Source organism: Acipenser ruthenus, unplaced genomic scaffold (genome assembly GCF_902713425.1).
Source record: "Acipenser ruthenus unplaced genomic scaffold, fAciRut3.2 maternal haplotype, whole genome shotgun sequence".
Lineage (NCBI taxonomy): Eukaryota > Metazoa > Chordata > Actinopteri > Acipenseriformes > Acipenseridae > Acipenser > Acipenser ruthenus.
In genome coordinates this window covers 106,798-122,500 of record NW_026707313.1, presented here as the reverse complement: position 1 = coordinate 122,500, position 15,703 = coordinate 106,798, and the positions used below count along the sequence as shown (strand labels likewise).

Genomic DNA, 15,703 nt, shown 5'->3' with positions numbered 1-15,703 from the left:
GCTCTGCTGGGGTCCTGCTCCTCAAATTCAGAGCCTCAATATTCAGTAGCTCTGCTGGGGTCCTACTCCTCAAATTCACCGAACATGTTTTTTTTGCTCACCGAATTGAATTTATGCACCAAACTGAGTGAGGTACACGCGGTCTGTGCTGAGGACGGGCCTTTCGAGGGTTTGGTGAAAATATATGAAACATTTCCTGAGTTATAGTAATAAAAATGATAACAGTCCAGCATTTCTTATCTTAAAATTATGTGTCATAGATTAAAAAAACAATGTATATACAATCAACCTTGTTGTACTATTTTGCTAGAGTTCCTGAGTCTGCACTCTTTGCATTAACATGTCTAATACAATGTGGTGAAATGCAGCAGTCATGTATGGAACACCTCCACACAAGAGCTCTAGTTTATAATAAATATAAAAACTGTCTTCTCAAAAAGCAAAGAAATTCATTGCAGTAAACTATGTTAATGCAGCAGTTAGGGTTAAACTCATCGCCACAAAAGCAAGGGAATGTGGCATTAGTGTTTTTAACCCTAACTCTCCATTCCCACCCCACACAAGCAGCCAAAGGAACCAGACAACACAAGTAACTTCAGACTGCCATCATCAGGCAAGAGGTAGAACATGCAGCTCTTTCCAGATGACACAAGACACATCCATCATCCACTGGTGCTGCAGCAATGGATATACTAGGGATGGGAAGTTTAAATGTATAAACTCTACAAAGGTGGTTAAACGTTGAATAATATGCTAGATGTATAACCGGTCACGTGACAAATTTCACCAAACGCATACTTTATTTATGTATTCATTTTAGTAATTTATCATCATATACAGCAGTCCATCGCGTATCCAACTGCTGTGGTAAGGGTGGAAATTATAAAAGGGAAGGGGTTTGGCAATTGCCTCCAAGTAGTTTTTAGAATTGGTGCAATAGAAAGATTGACACTGGGGCTGGTTTTATTCTCAACACGTCTGTTCATGCTGTAGTGGGCATGGTTCAGTCCACATGGGGTAAGAAAAGTGTTTTTTTCTGCTGTATTTTAAATAGAATTGCATCTCTAAACAAAGGAACGAGGCAAAAGCACATTTGAAGTTATTTTGAGGAACTGGACAAGAGAACTGTGGTATGTAAATAATTATGCCAAACAAAATTGCCCTACCACAAAAACACAAGTTCAATGCTTCACCATTTGAAATGAAAGCATTCAGAATTACTGTGGATGGAGTTACTGAATGCAGTAAAAAGCAAACATCCAGAATAAACAGAACGCACTGGATGGTGACTGATTACGTGTAACACGATTTAAAAAAGATTTTCTTTTTCAATATTCAGAGAATGCAAATGTAAATTATTTATGTATAGGCTTTAATTTACAGGGTTTGCTGTGCAGTGATAGCTGTGCTCTGGTTTGTGCTGTGCAGTGATAGCTGTGCTCTGGGGTTTGCTGTGCAGTGATAGCTGTGCTCTGGGGTTTGCTGTGCAGTGATAGCTGTGCTCTGGGGTTTGCTGTGCAGTGATAGCTGTGCTCTGGGGTTTGTGCTGGGCAGTGATAGTGGTGTTCTGGGGTTTGCTGTGCAGTGATAGCTGTGCTCTGGTTTGTGCTGTGCAGTGATAGTGGTGCTCTGGGGTTTGTGCTGGGCAGTGATAGCTGTGCTCTGTGGTTTGATGAACAGTGATAGCTGTGCTCTGGTTTGTGCTGGGCAGTGATAGCTGTGCTCTGGTTTGTGCTGGGCAGTGATAGCTGTGCTCTGGTTTGTGCTGGGCAGTGATAGCTGTGCTCTGGTTTGTGCTGGGCAGTGATAGCTGTGCTCTGGGGTTTGCTGGACAGTGATAGCTGTGCTCTGGTTTGTGCTGGGCAGTGATAGCTGTGCTCTGGGGTTTGTGCTGTGCAGTGATAGCTGTGCTCTGTGGTTTGTGCTGGGCAGTGATAGCTGTGCTCTGGGGTTTGTGCTGTGCAGTGATAGCTGTGCTCTGGGGTTTGTGCTGTGCAGTGATAGCTGTGCTCTGGGGTTTGTGCTAGGCAGTGATAGCTGTGCTCTGTGGTTTGATGAACAGTGATAGCTGTGCTCTGGTTTGTGCTGGGCAGTGATAGCTGTGCTCTGGTTTGTGCTGGGCAGTGATAGCTGTGCTCTGGTTTGTGCTGGGCAGTGATAGCTGTGCTCTGGTTTGTGCTGGGCAGTGATAGCTGTGCTCTGGGGTTTGCTGGACAGTGATAGCTGTGCTCTGGTTTGTGCTGGGCAGTGATAGCTGTGCTCTGGGGTTTGTGCTGTGCAGTGATAGCTGTGCTCTGTGGTTTGTGCTGGGCAGTGATAGCTGTGCTCTGGGGTTTGTGCTGTGCAGTGATAGCTGTGCTCTGGGGTTTGTGCTAGGCAGTGATAGCTGTGCTCTGGTTTGTGCTGGGCAGTGATAGCGGTGCTCTGGGGTTTGTGCTGTGCAGTGATAGCTGTGCTCTGGTTTGTGCTGGGCAGTGATAGCTGTGCTCTGGGGTTTGCTGTGCAGTGATAGCGGTGCTCTGGGGTTTGTGCTGGGCAGTGATAGCTGTGCTCTGGTTTGTGCTGGGCAGTGATAGCTGTGCTCTGGGGTTTGTGCTGGGCAGTGATAGCTGTGCTCTGGGGTTTGCTGTGCAGTGATAGCTGTGCTCTGGGGTTTGCTGTGCAGTGATAGCTGTGCTCTGGGGTTTGTGCTGTGCAGTGATAGCTGTGCTCTGGGGTTTGTGCTGGGCAGTGATAGCTGTGCTCTGGTTTGTGCTGTGCAGTGATAGCTGTGCTCTGGGGTTTGCTGTGCAGTGATAGCTGTGCTCTGGGGTTTGCTGTGCAGTGATAGCTGTGCTCTGGGGTTTGTGCTGTGCAGTGATAGCTGTGCTCTGGGGTTTGTGCTGGGCAGTGATAGCTGTGCTCTGGGGTTTGTGCTGGGCAGTGATAGCTGTGCTCTGGGGTTTGTGCTGGGCAGTGATAGCTGTGCTCTGGGGTTTGTGCTGGGCAGTGATAGCTGTGCTCTGGGGTTTGTGCTGGGCAGTGATAGCTGTGCCTCTGGGGTTTGTGCTGGGCAGTGATAGCTGTGCTCTGGGGTTTGTGCTGGGCAGTGATAGCTGTGCTCTGGTTTGTGCTGTGCAGTGATAGCTGTGCTCTGGGGTTTGTGCTGGGCAGTGATAGCAGTGCTCTGGGGTTTGCTGGGCAGTGATAGCTGTGCTCTGGTTTGTGCTGTGCAGTGATAGCTGTGCTCTGGGGTTTGTGCTGTGCAGTGATAGCTGTGCTCTGGTTTGTGCTGGGCAGTGATAGCTGTGCTCTGGGGTTTTGCTGGGCAGTGATAGCAGTGCTCTGGGGTTTGCTGTGCAGCGATAGCTGTGTTCTGGGGTTTGTGCTGGGCAGTGATAGCTGTGCTCTGGGGTTTGTGCTGTGCAGTGATAGCTGTGCTCTGGGGTTTGTGCTGGGCAGTGATAGCTGTGCTCTGGGGTTTGTGCTGTGCAGTGATAGCTGTGCTCTGGTTTGTGCTGGGCAGTGATAGCTGTGCTCTGGGGTTTGCTGTGCAGTGATAGCTGTGTTCTGGGGTTTGCTGTGCAGTGATAGCAGTGCTCTGGGGTTTGCTGTGCAGTGATAGCTGTGCTCTAGTTTGTGCTGTGCAGTGATAGCTGTGCTCTGGGGTTTGTGCTGGGCAGTGATAGCTGTGCTCTGGGGTTTGTGCTGTGCAGTGATAGCTGTGCTCTGGGGTTTGTGCTGTGCAGTGATAGCTGTGCTCTGGTTTGCTAGGCAGTGATAGCTGTGCTCTGGGATTTGCTGTGCAGTGATAGCTGTGCTCTGGTTTGTTCTGGGCAGTGATAGCTGTGCTCTGGGGTTTGCTGGGCAGTGATAGCTGTGCTCTGGTTTGTGCTGGGCAGTGATAGCTGTGCTCTGGTTTGTGCTGGGCAGTGATAGCTGTGCTCTGGGGTTTGTGCTGGGCAGTGATAGCTGTGCTCTGGGGTTTTGTGCTGGGCAGTGATAGCTGTGCTCTGGGGTTTGTGCTGTGCAGTGATAGCTTTGCTCTGGGGTTTGTGCTGTGCAGTGATAGCTGTGCTCTGGGGTTTGCTCTGCAGTGATAGCTGTGCTCTGGGGTTTGCTGGGCAGTGATAGCTGTGCTCTGGTTTGTGCTGTGCACTGATAGCTGTGCTCTGTGGTTTGTGCTGTGCAGTGATAGCTGTGCTCTGGTTTGTGCTGGGCAGTGATAGCTGTGCTCTGGTTTGTGCTGGGCAGTGATAGCTGTGCTCTGGGGTTTGCTGGGCAGTGATAGCGGTGCTCTGGGGTTTGTGCTGGGCAGTGATAGCTGTGCTCTGGGGTTTGCTGTGCAGTGATAGCTGTGCTCTGGGGTTTGCTGTGCAGTGATAGCTGTGCTCAGGTTTGTGCTGGGCAGTGATAGCTGTGCTCTGGAGTTTGTGCTGGGCAGTGATAGCTGTGCTCTGGGGTTTGCTGTGCAGTGATAGCTGTGCTCTGGTTTGTGCTGTGCAGTGATAGCAGTGCTCTGGGGTTTGCTGTGCAGTGATAGCTGTGCTCTGGGGTTTTGCTGGGCAGTGATAGCAGTGCTCTGGGGTTTGCTGTGCAGTGATAGCTGTTCTCTGGGGTTTGTGCTGGGCAGTGATAGCTGTGCTCTGGGGTTTGTGCTGTGCAGTGATAGCTGTGCTCTGGGGTTTGCTGTGCAGTGATAGCTGTTCTCTGGGGTTTGTGCTGGGCAGTGATAGCTGTGCTCTGGGGTTTGCTGTGCAGTGATAGCTGTGCTCTTGGGTTTGCTGTGCAGTGATAGCTGTGCTCTGGTTTGTGCTGTGCAGTGATAGCTGTGCTCTGGTTTGTGCTGTGCAGTGATAGCTGTGCTCTGGGGTTTGCTGTGCAGTGATAGCTGTGCTCTGGGGTTTGTGCTGGGCAGTGATAGCTGTGCTCTGGGGTTTGTGCTGTGCAGTGATAGCTGTGCTCTGGGGTTTGCTGTGCAGTGATAGCTGTGCTCTGGTTTGTGCTGGGCAGTGGTAGCTGTGCTCTGGGGTTTGCTGTGCAGTGATAGCTGTGCTCTGGGATTTGCTGTGCAGTGATAGCTGTGCTCTGGTTTGTTCTGGGCAGTGATAGCTGTGCTCTGGGGTTTGCTGGGCAGTGATAGCTGTGCTCTGGTTTGTGCTGGGCAGTGATAGCTGTGCTCTGGGGTTTGTGCTGGGCAGTGATAGCTGTGCTCTGGGGTTTTGTGCTGGGCAGTGATAGCTGTGCTCTGGGGTTTGTGCTGTGCAGTGATAGCTTTGCTCTGGGGATTGTGCTGTGCAGTGATAGCTGTGCTCTGGGGTTTGCTCTGCAGTGATAGCTGTGCTCTGGGGTTTGCTGGGCAGTGATAGCTGTGCTCTGGTTTGTGCTGGGCAGTGATAGCTGTGCTCTGGTTTGTGCTGTGCACTGATAGCTGTGCTCTGTGGTTTGTGCTGTGCAGTGATAGCTGTGCTCTGGTTTGTGCTGGGCAGTGATAGCTGTGCTCTGGTTTGTGCTGGGCAGTGATAGCTGTGCTCTGGTTTGTGCTGGGCAGTGATAGCTGTGCTCTGGTTTGTGCTGGGCAGTGATAGCTGTGCTCTGGGGTTTGCTGGGCAGTGATAGCGGTGCTCTGGGGTTTGTGCTGGGCAGTGATAGCTGTGCTCTGGGGTTTGTGCTGTGCAGTGATAGCTGTGCTCTGGGGTTTGCTGTGCAGTGATAGCTGTGCTCAGGTTTGTGCTGGGCAGTGATAGCAGTGCTCTGGGGTTTGCTGTGCAGTGATAGCTGTGCTCTGGGGTTTTGCTGGGCAGTGATAGCAGTGCTCAGGGGTTTGCTGTGCAGTGATAGCTGTTCTCTGGGGTTTGTGCTGGGCAGTGATAGCTGTGCTCTGGGGTTTGTGCTGGGCAGTGATAGCTGTGCTCTGGGGTTTGCTGTGCAGTGATAGCTGTTATCTGGGGTTTGTGCTGGGCAGTGATAGCTGTGCTCTGGGGTTTGCTGTGCAGTGATAGCTGTGCTCTGGGGTTTGTGCTGTGCAGTGATAGCTGTGCTCTGGGGTTTGCTGTGCAGTGATAGCTGTGCTCTGGGGTTTGTGCTGTGCAGTGATAGCTGTGCTCTGGGGTTTGCTGTGCAGTGATAGCAGTGCTCTGGGGTTTTGCTGGGCATTGATAGCAGTGCTCTGGGGTTTGCTGTGCAGTGTTAGCGGTGCTCTGGGGTTTGTGCTGGGCAGTGATAGCTGTGCTCTGGGGTTTGTGCTGTGCAGTGATAGCTGTGCTCTGGGGTTTGCTGTGCAGTGATAGCTGTTATCTGGGGTTTGTGCTGGGCAGTGATAGCTGTGCTCTGGGGTTTGCTGTGCAGTGATAGCTGTGCTCTGGGGTTTGTGCTGTGCAGTGATAGCTGTGCTCTGGGGTTTGTGCTGGGCAGTGATAGCTGTGCTCTGGGGTTTGTGCTGGGCAGTGATAGCTGTGCTCTGGGGTTTGTGCTGTGCAGTGATAGCTGTGCTCTGGGGTTTGTGCTGGGCAGTGATAGCTGTGCTCTGGTTTGTGCTGGGCAGTGATAGCTGTGCTCTGGTTTGTGCTGGGCAGTGATAGCTGTGCTCTGGGGTTTGCTGGGCAGTGATAGCTGTGCTCTGGGGTTTGCTGGGCAGTGATAGCTGTGCTCTGGTTTGTGCTGTGCAGTGATAGCAGTGCTCTGGGGTTTGCTGTGCAGTGATAGCTGTGCTCTGGGGTTTTGCTGGGCAGTGATAGCAGTGCTCTGGTGTTTGCTGTGCAGTAATAGCTGTGCTCTGGGGTTTGCTGTGCAGTGATAGCTGTGCTCTGGTTTGTGCTGGGCAGTGATAGCTGTGCTCTGGTTTGTGCTGGGCAGTGATAGCTGTGCTCTGGGGTTTGTGCTGTGCAGTGATAGCTGTGCTCTGGGGTTTGTGCTGGGCAGTGATAGCTGTGCTCTGGGGTTTGCTGGGCAGTGATAGCTGTGCTCTGGGGTTTGTGCTGGGCAGTGATAGCTGTGCTCTGGGGTTTTGCTGTGCAGTGATAGCAGTGCTCTGGGGTTTGCTGTGCAGTGATAGCTGTGCTCTGGGGTTTGCTGTGCAGTGATAGCTGTGCTCTGGGGTTTGTGCTGGGCAGTGATAGCTGTGCTCTGGGGTTTGTGCTGGGCAGTGATAGCTGTGCTCTGGGGTTTGTGCTGGGCAGTGACAGCTGTGCTCAGGTTTGTGCTGGGCAGTGATAGCTGTGCTCTGGTTTGTGCTGTGCAGTGATAGCTGTGTTCTGGGGTTTGTGCTGTGCAGTGATAGCTGTGCTCTGGGGTTTTGCTGTGCAGTGATAGCAGTGCTCTGGGGTTTGCTGTGCAGTGATAGCTGTGCTCTGGGGTTTGCTGTGCAGTGATAGCTGTGCTCTGGGGTTTGTGCTGGGTAGTGATAGCTGTGCAGTGATAGCTGTGCTCTGGTTTGTGCTGGGCAGTGATAGCTGTGCCTCTGGGGTTTTGCTGTGCAGTGATAGCTGTGCTCTGGGGTTTGCTGTGCAGTGATAGCTGTGCTCTGGGGTTTGTGCCGGGCAGTGATAGCTGTGCTCTGGGGTTTGCAGTGCAGTGATAGCTGTGCTCTGGGGTTTGCTGTGCAGTGATAGCTGTGCTCTGGGGTTTGTGCTGTGCAGTGATAGCTGTGCTCTGGTTTGTGCTGGGCAGTGATAGCTGTGCTCTGGTTTGTGCTGGGCAGTGATAGCTGTGCTCTGGGGTTTGCTGGGCAGTGATAGCTGTGCTCTGGGGTTTGCTGTGCAGTGATAGCTGTGCTCAGGTTTGTGCTGGGCAGTGATAGCTGTGCTCTGGGGTTTGCTGTGCAGTGATAGCTGTGCTCTGGGGTTTGTGCTGGGCAGTGATAGCTGTGCTCTGGGGTTTGTGCTGGGCAGTGATAGCTGTGCTCTGGGGTTTGTGCTGTGCAGTGATAGCTGTGCTCTGGGGTTTGTGCTGGGCAGTGATAGCTGTGCTCTGGTTTGTGCTGGGCAGTGATAGCTGTGCTCTGGTTTGTGCTGGGCAGTGATAGCTGTGCTCTGGGGTTTGCTGGGCAGTGATAGCTGTGCTCTGGGGTTTGTGCTGGGCAGTGATAGCTGTGCTCTGGGGTTTGCTGTGCAGTGATAGCTGTGCTCAGGTTTGTGCTGGGCAGTGATAGCTGTGCTCTGGGGTTTGCTGTGCAGTGATAGCTGTGCTCTTGGGTTTGCTGTGCAGTGATAGCTGTGCTCTGGTTTGTGCTGTGCAGTGATAGCTGTGCTCTGGTTTGTGCTGGGCAGTGATAGCTGTGCTCTGGTTTGTGCTGGGCAGTGATAGCTGTTCTCTGGGGTTTGCTGTGCAGTGATAGCTGTGCTCTGGGGTTTGTGCTGTGCAGTGATAGCTGTGCTCTTGGGTTTGCTGTGCAGTGATAGCTGTGCTCTGGTTTGTGCTGGGCAGTGATAGCTGTGCTCTGGGGTTTGTGCTGGGCAGTGATAGTGGTGCTCTGGGGTTTGCTGTGCAGTGATAGCTGTGCTCTGGGGTTTGTGCTCACCAGTGATAGCTGTGCTCTGGTTTGTGCTGTGCAGTGATAGCTGTGCTCTGGTTTGTGCTGGGCAGTGATAGCTGTGCTCTGGTTTGTGCTGGGCAGTGATAGCTGTGCTCTGGGGTTTGCTGTGCAGTGATAGCTGTGCTCTGGTTTGTGCTGGGCAGTGATAGCGGTGCTCTGGGGTTTTGCTGGGCAGTGATAGCTGTGCTCTGGGGTTTGTGCTGTGCAGTGATAGCTGTGCTCTGGGGTTTGTGCTGGGCAGTGATAGCTGTGCTCTGGTTTGTGCTGGGCAGTGATAGCTGTGCTCTGGTTTGTGCTGGGCAGTGATAGCTGTGCTCTGGGGTTTGCTGGGCAGTGATAGCTGTGCTCTGGGGTTTGTGCTGTTCAGTGATAGCTGTGCTCTGGGGTTTGCTGTGCAGTGATAGCTGTGCTCAGGTTTGTGCTGGGCAGTGATAGCTGTGCTCTGGGGTTTGCTGTGCAGTGATAGCTGTGCTCTGGGGTTTGTGCTGGGCAGTGATAGCTGTGCTCTGGGGTTTGTGCTGGGCAGTGATAGCTGTGCTCTGGGGTTTGTGCTGTGCAGTGATAGCTGTGCTCTGGGGTTTGTGCTGGGCAGTGATAGCTGTGCTCTGGTTTGTGCTGGGCAGTGATAGCTGTGCTCTGGTTTGTGCTGGGCAGTGATAGCTGTGCTCTGGGGTTTGCTGGGCAGTGATAGCTGTGCTCTGGGGTTTGTGCTGTTCAGTGATAGCTGTGCTCTGGGGTTTGCTGTGCAGTGATAGCTGTGCTCAGGTTTGTGCTGGGCAGTGATAGCTGTGCTCTGGGGTTTGCTGTGCAGTGATAGCTGTGCTCTGGGGTTTGTGCTGGGCAGTGATAGCTGTGCTCTGGGGTTTGTGCTGGGCAGTGATAGCTGTGCTCTGGGTTTTGTGCTGGGCAGTGATAGCTGTGCTCTGGGGTTTGTGCTGGGCAGTGATAGCTGTGCTCTGGGGTTTGCTGTGCAGTGATAGCTGTGCTCAGGTTTGTGCTGGGCAGTGATAGCTGTGCTCTGGGGTTTGTGCTGGGCAGTGATAGCTGTGCTCTGGTTTGTGCTGGGCAGTGATAGCTGTGCTCTGGGGTTTGCTGTGCAGTGATAGCTGTGCTCTTGGGTTTGCTGTGCAGTGATAGCTGTGCTCTGGTTTGTGCTGTGCAGTGATAGCTGTGCTCTGGTTTGTGCTGGGCAGTGATAGCTGTGCTCTGGTTTGTGCTGTGCAGTGATAGCTGTTCTCTGGGGTTTGCTGTGCAGTGATAGCTGTGCTCTGGGGTTTGTGCTGTGCAGTGATAGCTGTGCTCTGGGGTTTGCTGTGCAGTGATAGCTGTGCTCTGGTTTGTGCTGTGCAGTGATAGCAGTGCTCTGGGGTTTGCTGTGCAGTGATAGCTGTGCTCTGGGGTTTGTGCTCACCAGTGATAGCAGTGCTCTGGGGTTTGCTGTGCAGTGATAGCTGTGCTCTGGGGTTTGTGCTGGGCAGTGATAGCTGTGCTCTGGGGTTTGTGCTGGGCAGTGATAGCTGTGCTCTGGGGTTTGCTGGGCAGTGATAGCTGTGCTCTGGTTTGTGCTGGGCAGTGATAGCTGTGCTCTGGGGTTTGTGCTGGGCAGTGATAGTGGTGCTCTGGTTTGTGCTGGGCAGTGATAGCTGTGCTCTGGGGTTTGCTGTGCAGTGATAGCTGTGCTCTGGGGTTTGTGCTGTGCAGTGATAGCTGTGCTCTGGTTTGTGCTGGGCAGTGATAGCTGTGCTCTGGGGTTTGCTGTGCAGTGATAGCTGTGCTCTGATTTGTGCTGGGCAGTGATAGCGGTGCTCTGGGGTTTTGCTGGGCAGTGATAGCTGTGCTCTGGGGTTTGTGCTGTGCAGTGATAGCTGTGCTCTGGGGTTTGCTGTGCAGTGATAGCTGTGTTCTGGGGTTTGCTGTGCAGTGATAGCTGTGCTCTGGTTTGTGCTGGGCAGTGTTAGCTGTGCTCTGGGGTTTGCTGTGCAGTGATAGCTGTGCTCTGGGGTTTGCTGTGCAGTGATAGCTGTGTTCTGGGGTTTGCTGTGCAGTGATAGCTGTGCTCTGGGGTTTGCTGCGCAGTGATAGCTGTGCTCTGGTTTGTGCTGGGCAGTGTTATCTGTGCTCTGGGGTTTGTGCTGGGCAGTGATAGCTGTGCTCTGGGGTTTGCTGTGTAGTGATGGCTGTGCTCTGGGCTTTCAGCAGATTCAACACTTCCACAATCCTCACACCAATTAAACAATTCAACACTTACACAATCCAATTAAACAGTTTTATAATATTAATATTGCTGTTTTAAAGCCACAGTTGTTATAGAAATTTATAGGTTTAATCAATGTAAATATTTAAATTCAATTGCTTAAAATCAAACACAGTATTGTTTCCAAGTATGAAACAACAAACCATGTATAATAGAAGGTTACATTTTTGTAACTAGTTTCTTAAAGTCTTTCATTTTTTATTTTCATGACAAGTTATAGAGTAAAAAAAAAGTTTGTTATTGCAAAGAATGAGTAGACCTGTTTAAAATTTTAAAACACTTGTAATTTTTAGATTTTCCTCCTTTTTGAGTTTTGAATAAATCAAGTAAATCGAGCTAAATCCTGTACATTTCTTGTAATTTTTGCAAAAAATTGAGAAGGGTTCTAGAATTATTCTGGTGTTTTAAAGGGTTTTTATCTCATTGTATTCTAGTAGTGTACTGCCCTGTAACACATGTAAGTCTCTTTGGATAAAGTCTGCCTAATAATAATAATAATAATAATAATAATAATAATAATAATAATAATAATAATAATAACCAGGCTACGGTAATGATCAATGTCCCACAACATGGCGTCTTCCAGCCTGCTCTCACAAACGCAGTAATGATGCGGCCAGTATGTACATTATTTACTATTAAAATGTGCATCGTTTCAAAGAGATCCCTGTGCTCAGCGTTCCTGCCTAACTCTTTTTCTCTTTTCCTCTTCATGCTGCCACCCTGCTGTCCTGCTGTCCTCCTTTAACAACAGGTAAGTAAACTGGCCTTTATATTTTACTTTTCACAGGTATTATATAAAGACTAACATATTATACATGTGCACTTAACCCTTTAAGGACTTCATTTTTTTGACTTACTGGGACACCATACTGCCGTGCAAGTTGGAAACGCATATCATTGCATTAGGGAGGGATTGGATTTCACTCTCTGATATCTTATTTTTTTGCGTGACATCACTGAGACACGCATTTATGTTTTAAACGGGGGGTCAAATGATAAGAATCTTTGAATCTGATCGAACCTAAGCCAGTTCAGGTCCAAGTTGTAAGTGTAAACACCGATAAGAGAACAGATCGTAATACTTCATTTCATTTTCTGTTTTCAGGACTGCCTTATCCTGGTGAAAGCAAAGTTAGAAAGATGGAGTCTGTTTACATTAAACAGGAGGAGGTTCAGGAATTGGTACCTGTCTGCATTAAACAGGAGATGCCTGAACTGGAGCCTGTCCACATTAAAGAAGAGACTGAACTGGAGCCTGTCCATATTAAAGAAGAAGAGACTGAACTGGAGCCTGTCCACATTAAAGAAGAGACTGAACTGGAGCCTGTCCACATTAAAGAAGAGACTGAACTGGAGCCTGTCCACATTAAAGAAGAGACTGAACTGGAGCCTGTCCACATGAAAGAAGAGACTGAACTGGATCCTGTCCACATGAAAGAAGAGACTGAACTGGAGCCTGTCCACATTAAAGAAGAGACTGAACTGGAGCCTGTCCACATTAAAGAAGAGACTGAACTGGAGCCTGTCCACATTAAAGAAGAGACTGAACTGGAGCCTGTCCACATGAAAGAAGAGACTGAACTGGATCCTGTCCACATGAAAGAAGAGACTGAACTGGAGCCTGTCCACATTAAAGAAGAGACTGAACTGGAGCCTGTCCACATTAAAGAAGAGACTGAACTGGAGCCTGTCCACATTAAAGAAGAGACTGAACTGGAGCCTGTCCACATGAAAGAAGAGACTGAACTGGATCCTGTCCACATGAAAGAAGAGACTGAACTGGAGCCTGTCCACATGAAAGAGGAAGAGACTGAATTGCAGCCTTTCTACATTGAACAGTCTGTTGATTTGTTGTGTAAGGATTCAGAAAACATATCCCGGCCAAAGATATCACATCATTGTTCTGAATGTTGGAAGAGCTTCAGTCGATTAGGAAACCTAAAAACACACCAGCGAATTCACACTGGAGAGGCGCTGCATCACTGTCCTAAATATGGGGAGAGTTTCAGTCAGTTAGGAAACCTAAAAACACAGCAGCGAATTCACTCTGGAGAGAAGCCGTATCACTGTTCTGAATGTGGGAAGAGCTTCAGTGTGTTAGGAAGCCTAAAAACACACCAGCGAATTCACACTGGAGAGAAGCCGTATCACTGTACTGAATGTTGGAAGAGCTTCAGTCAATTAGGTCACCTAAAAACACACCAGCGAACTCACACTGGAGAGAAGCCGTATCACTGTGTTGAATGTGGGGACAGCTTCAGTCGGTTAGAAAACCTAAAAAGACACCAACGAATTCATACTGGAGAGAAGCCATATCACTGTTCTGAATGTGGAAAGAACTTTAGTTGCTTAAAAAGCCTACAACTACACCAACGAATTCACACTGGAGAGAAGCCATATTACTGTAATGAATGTGGGAAAAGCTTCACTGAATCAGGACAACTAAAAACACACCAACGAATTCACACTGGAGAGAAGCCGTATCACTGTACTGAATGTGGGGAGAGCTTCACTGAATCAGGAACCCTAAAAACACACCAACGAATTCACACTGGAGAGAAGCCATATCACTGTACCGAATGTGGGGAGAGCTTCACTGAATCAGGAACCCTAAAAGCACACCAGCGAATTCACACTGGAGAGAAGCCATATCGCTGTACCGAATGTGGGGAGAGATTCAGACAGTCAAGCACCCTAAAACGACACCTGCAAATTCACACTGAAGCCAGCCTCCCTCCCTCCCAGTCCCTCACCTCTCCACCCTACATGTTTGAGTGTGTGGAGAGCTGACTAATTCATTCTCTCTCTCTCTCTCTCTCTCTCTCTCTCTCTCTCTCTCTCTCTCTCTCTCTCTCTCTCTCATCCTGCAGTAAATGAAGGGGGTCTCCAGGAGTGAGAGCCAGCCTGAATCCAGAGACACTGAGAAGGGGAGCGTGTCAAACTGAAGAGACAGATCCCTTCTTTCAGAGTGAACTGGAGAGCCCTGGGATTCAGCTCCACTCCTGCCCCTGAATTGGAAATGAATCTCACTCATCATGCTGTGAGGATTTATGACAGTTTCAGGGTCATTCTACTTAGAAGGGACACATTGGAAATATATGCCAAGCTTTTTCTCTGAACACTATATATGTTTGATGCAACACATTAAGCTGCCAGTAGCATATATAAAGCTCTGGATATCATTAATTTTTTTTGTATCTTGACTTTTCGTAGTTTTTTTGTGACTTTGTAGAACTAGCCGTGATGTATTAAAGTAATTTTCATTCCTGTAACTTCGTTTCATCCTTTCTGCGGTAGTTTAATTATGAATGTTTGTTTCAAACTACTTTTGTATACAAATGCTTACCCTTCATGTATTATCATTTTTTTCCTGATTTAAGACTTCGGATTGTGCCTGTTATTTTACGCATGCCTCCCACTGGTGTAGATTCAACTCGTTGTTCATATGTATGTGAAACTTCCTGTTTAAGAGTTTCAGGGCTTTGAGTTACTTTTAAAATAAAGCACCTTAAAATATAAAAGAAAGCAAAAAATGTGTTAATAGTATGTTAAATAACAATGGCAATAAATACATTTGGTTTTCCTTTTAGATCTTAAGGTGATTTATTAATGAAGAGAAGCATGTAAACAGATCATTGCAGAGTTCTTTAATTAAACACAAACGGAAATCTTTTCTTCTCAGTAATTAATGTAGTGCACAGACAACTGAAATATGCTAAAAGTATTTACTTGCGTAGCCTACTGTATACACTGTACTTTCCTTTTACACAACCAAAATTATTATTATTATTAATTATTATTATTATTATTATTGTTATTATTATTTATTTCTTAGCAGACGCCCTTATCCAGGGCGACTTACAATCGTAAGCAAATACATTTCAAGTGTTACAATCCAAGTAATACAATGAGAGCAAGAAATACAATAACTTTTGTTCAAGTGTGACAAACCACAATTCAATAATACAGCAGATAATAGTGATAGTTACATCAGGATATGATTAAATAGTGATAGTTACATCAAGATATGATTAAATACAAAGTACTACAGGTTAAACACTTGGCAGATTACAGTATTCTGAAGTACAGGATTAAATGCAGTAAAATAGAGAAGTGTTTAGGAGGGAGGAGATGAAGGGGAGTAGAGCAGGAGCAGCAGCTTGAAAGAGGTGAGTGGGGAGGGGGTCCAAGGCACACGTGGTGGGTTTGTGACCCTGGAGCAGGGAGGAGAGGTCAGAGTCCGAGAGGGGCAAGAAGGTGGAGAGGGAGGGCGAGTTAGTAGGGGTTGCAGTGGGTGTAGGAGTTGGAGCGGGAGGGGGTGCGGGGGAGGGAGAGGTGTTAAAGAGTTTGCGGATATCTGAGATTTTAGAAGAGAAGAAGGAGGCAAAGTCATCAGGGGAGATAGAGGAGGAAGGAGGAGGGGGGAGGGTTTAGGAGGGAGGAGAAGGTAGAGAATAGTTTACGTGGGTTGTTAGTGGAGGCTTGGATTACAGATTGGAAATATACACAGACAAACAAAAAGTGATGATATTCTTAAATTAACATGCTTTTTGGGATATTAACTTCTTAAGTGTTTTCATAGAATTATGTTTTCGCTTATGCGTTGTAATGAATGCATGTGTGCTGCTGGCTGGGTTTACTTGGTCCAATTAAGTAATTTAGGGTACAGTTGGAACAAAAACGAGGAGGGACATTGAAGATACAAAATTTACAAAACAAGGGAAATTTACAAAACAAGACAATTACAGACAAGCAAGCAAAACACTCCCAATACGTAATTTTTCACAGGGTCTCTTGCGGTCCTTACAGGTTCAAAACTCAAACCAAAGTGAAGGAACAGATTGCGTCATGACCCCTTGGTATACGAGTGCAGCTGCCCCTCCAATCTGCGGCTGCCATGTCATTTCCCTTCCGGGTCAATGCATTAATGCAAT

The 15,703-nt window shown here is 48.6% G+C and overlaps 1 protein-coding gene across 4 annotated transcripts in view; it reads left to right on the top strand.

The window, feature by feature from the left end:
• The window catches only part of LOC131725236 (gastrula zinc finger protein XlCGF57.1-like), an 18,891-nt gene extending 4,352 nt beyond the window's left edge, over positions 1–14,539 (top strand). For 2 of the 4 annotated variants that reach the window (XM_059018657.1, XM_059018656.1), the window contains exon 2: positions 11,875–14,539. In XM_059018657.1, coding sequence (XP_058874640.1) covers positions 11,910–13,559 — 1,650 coding nt within the window. In that variant the 5' untranslated portion in view covers positions 11,875–11,909 and the 3' untranslated portion in view covers positions 13,560–14,539. Of the gene's footprint in view, positions 1–524; positions 1,131–11,154; positions 11,521–11,874 lie in introns of those variants that run through there. The other 2 variants (XM_059018659.1, XM_059018658.1) reach the window with 2 other exon arrangements.
• Positions 14,540–15,703: the final 1,164 nt, after the last annotated feature.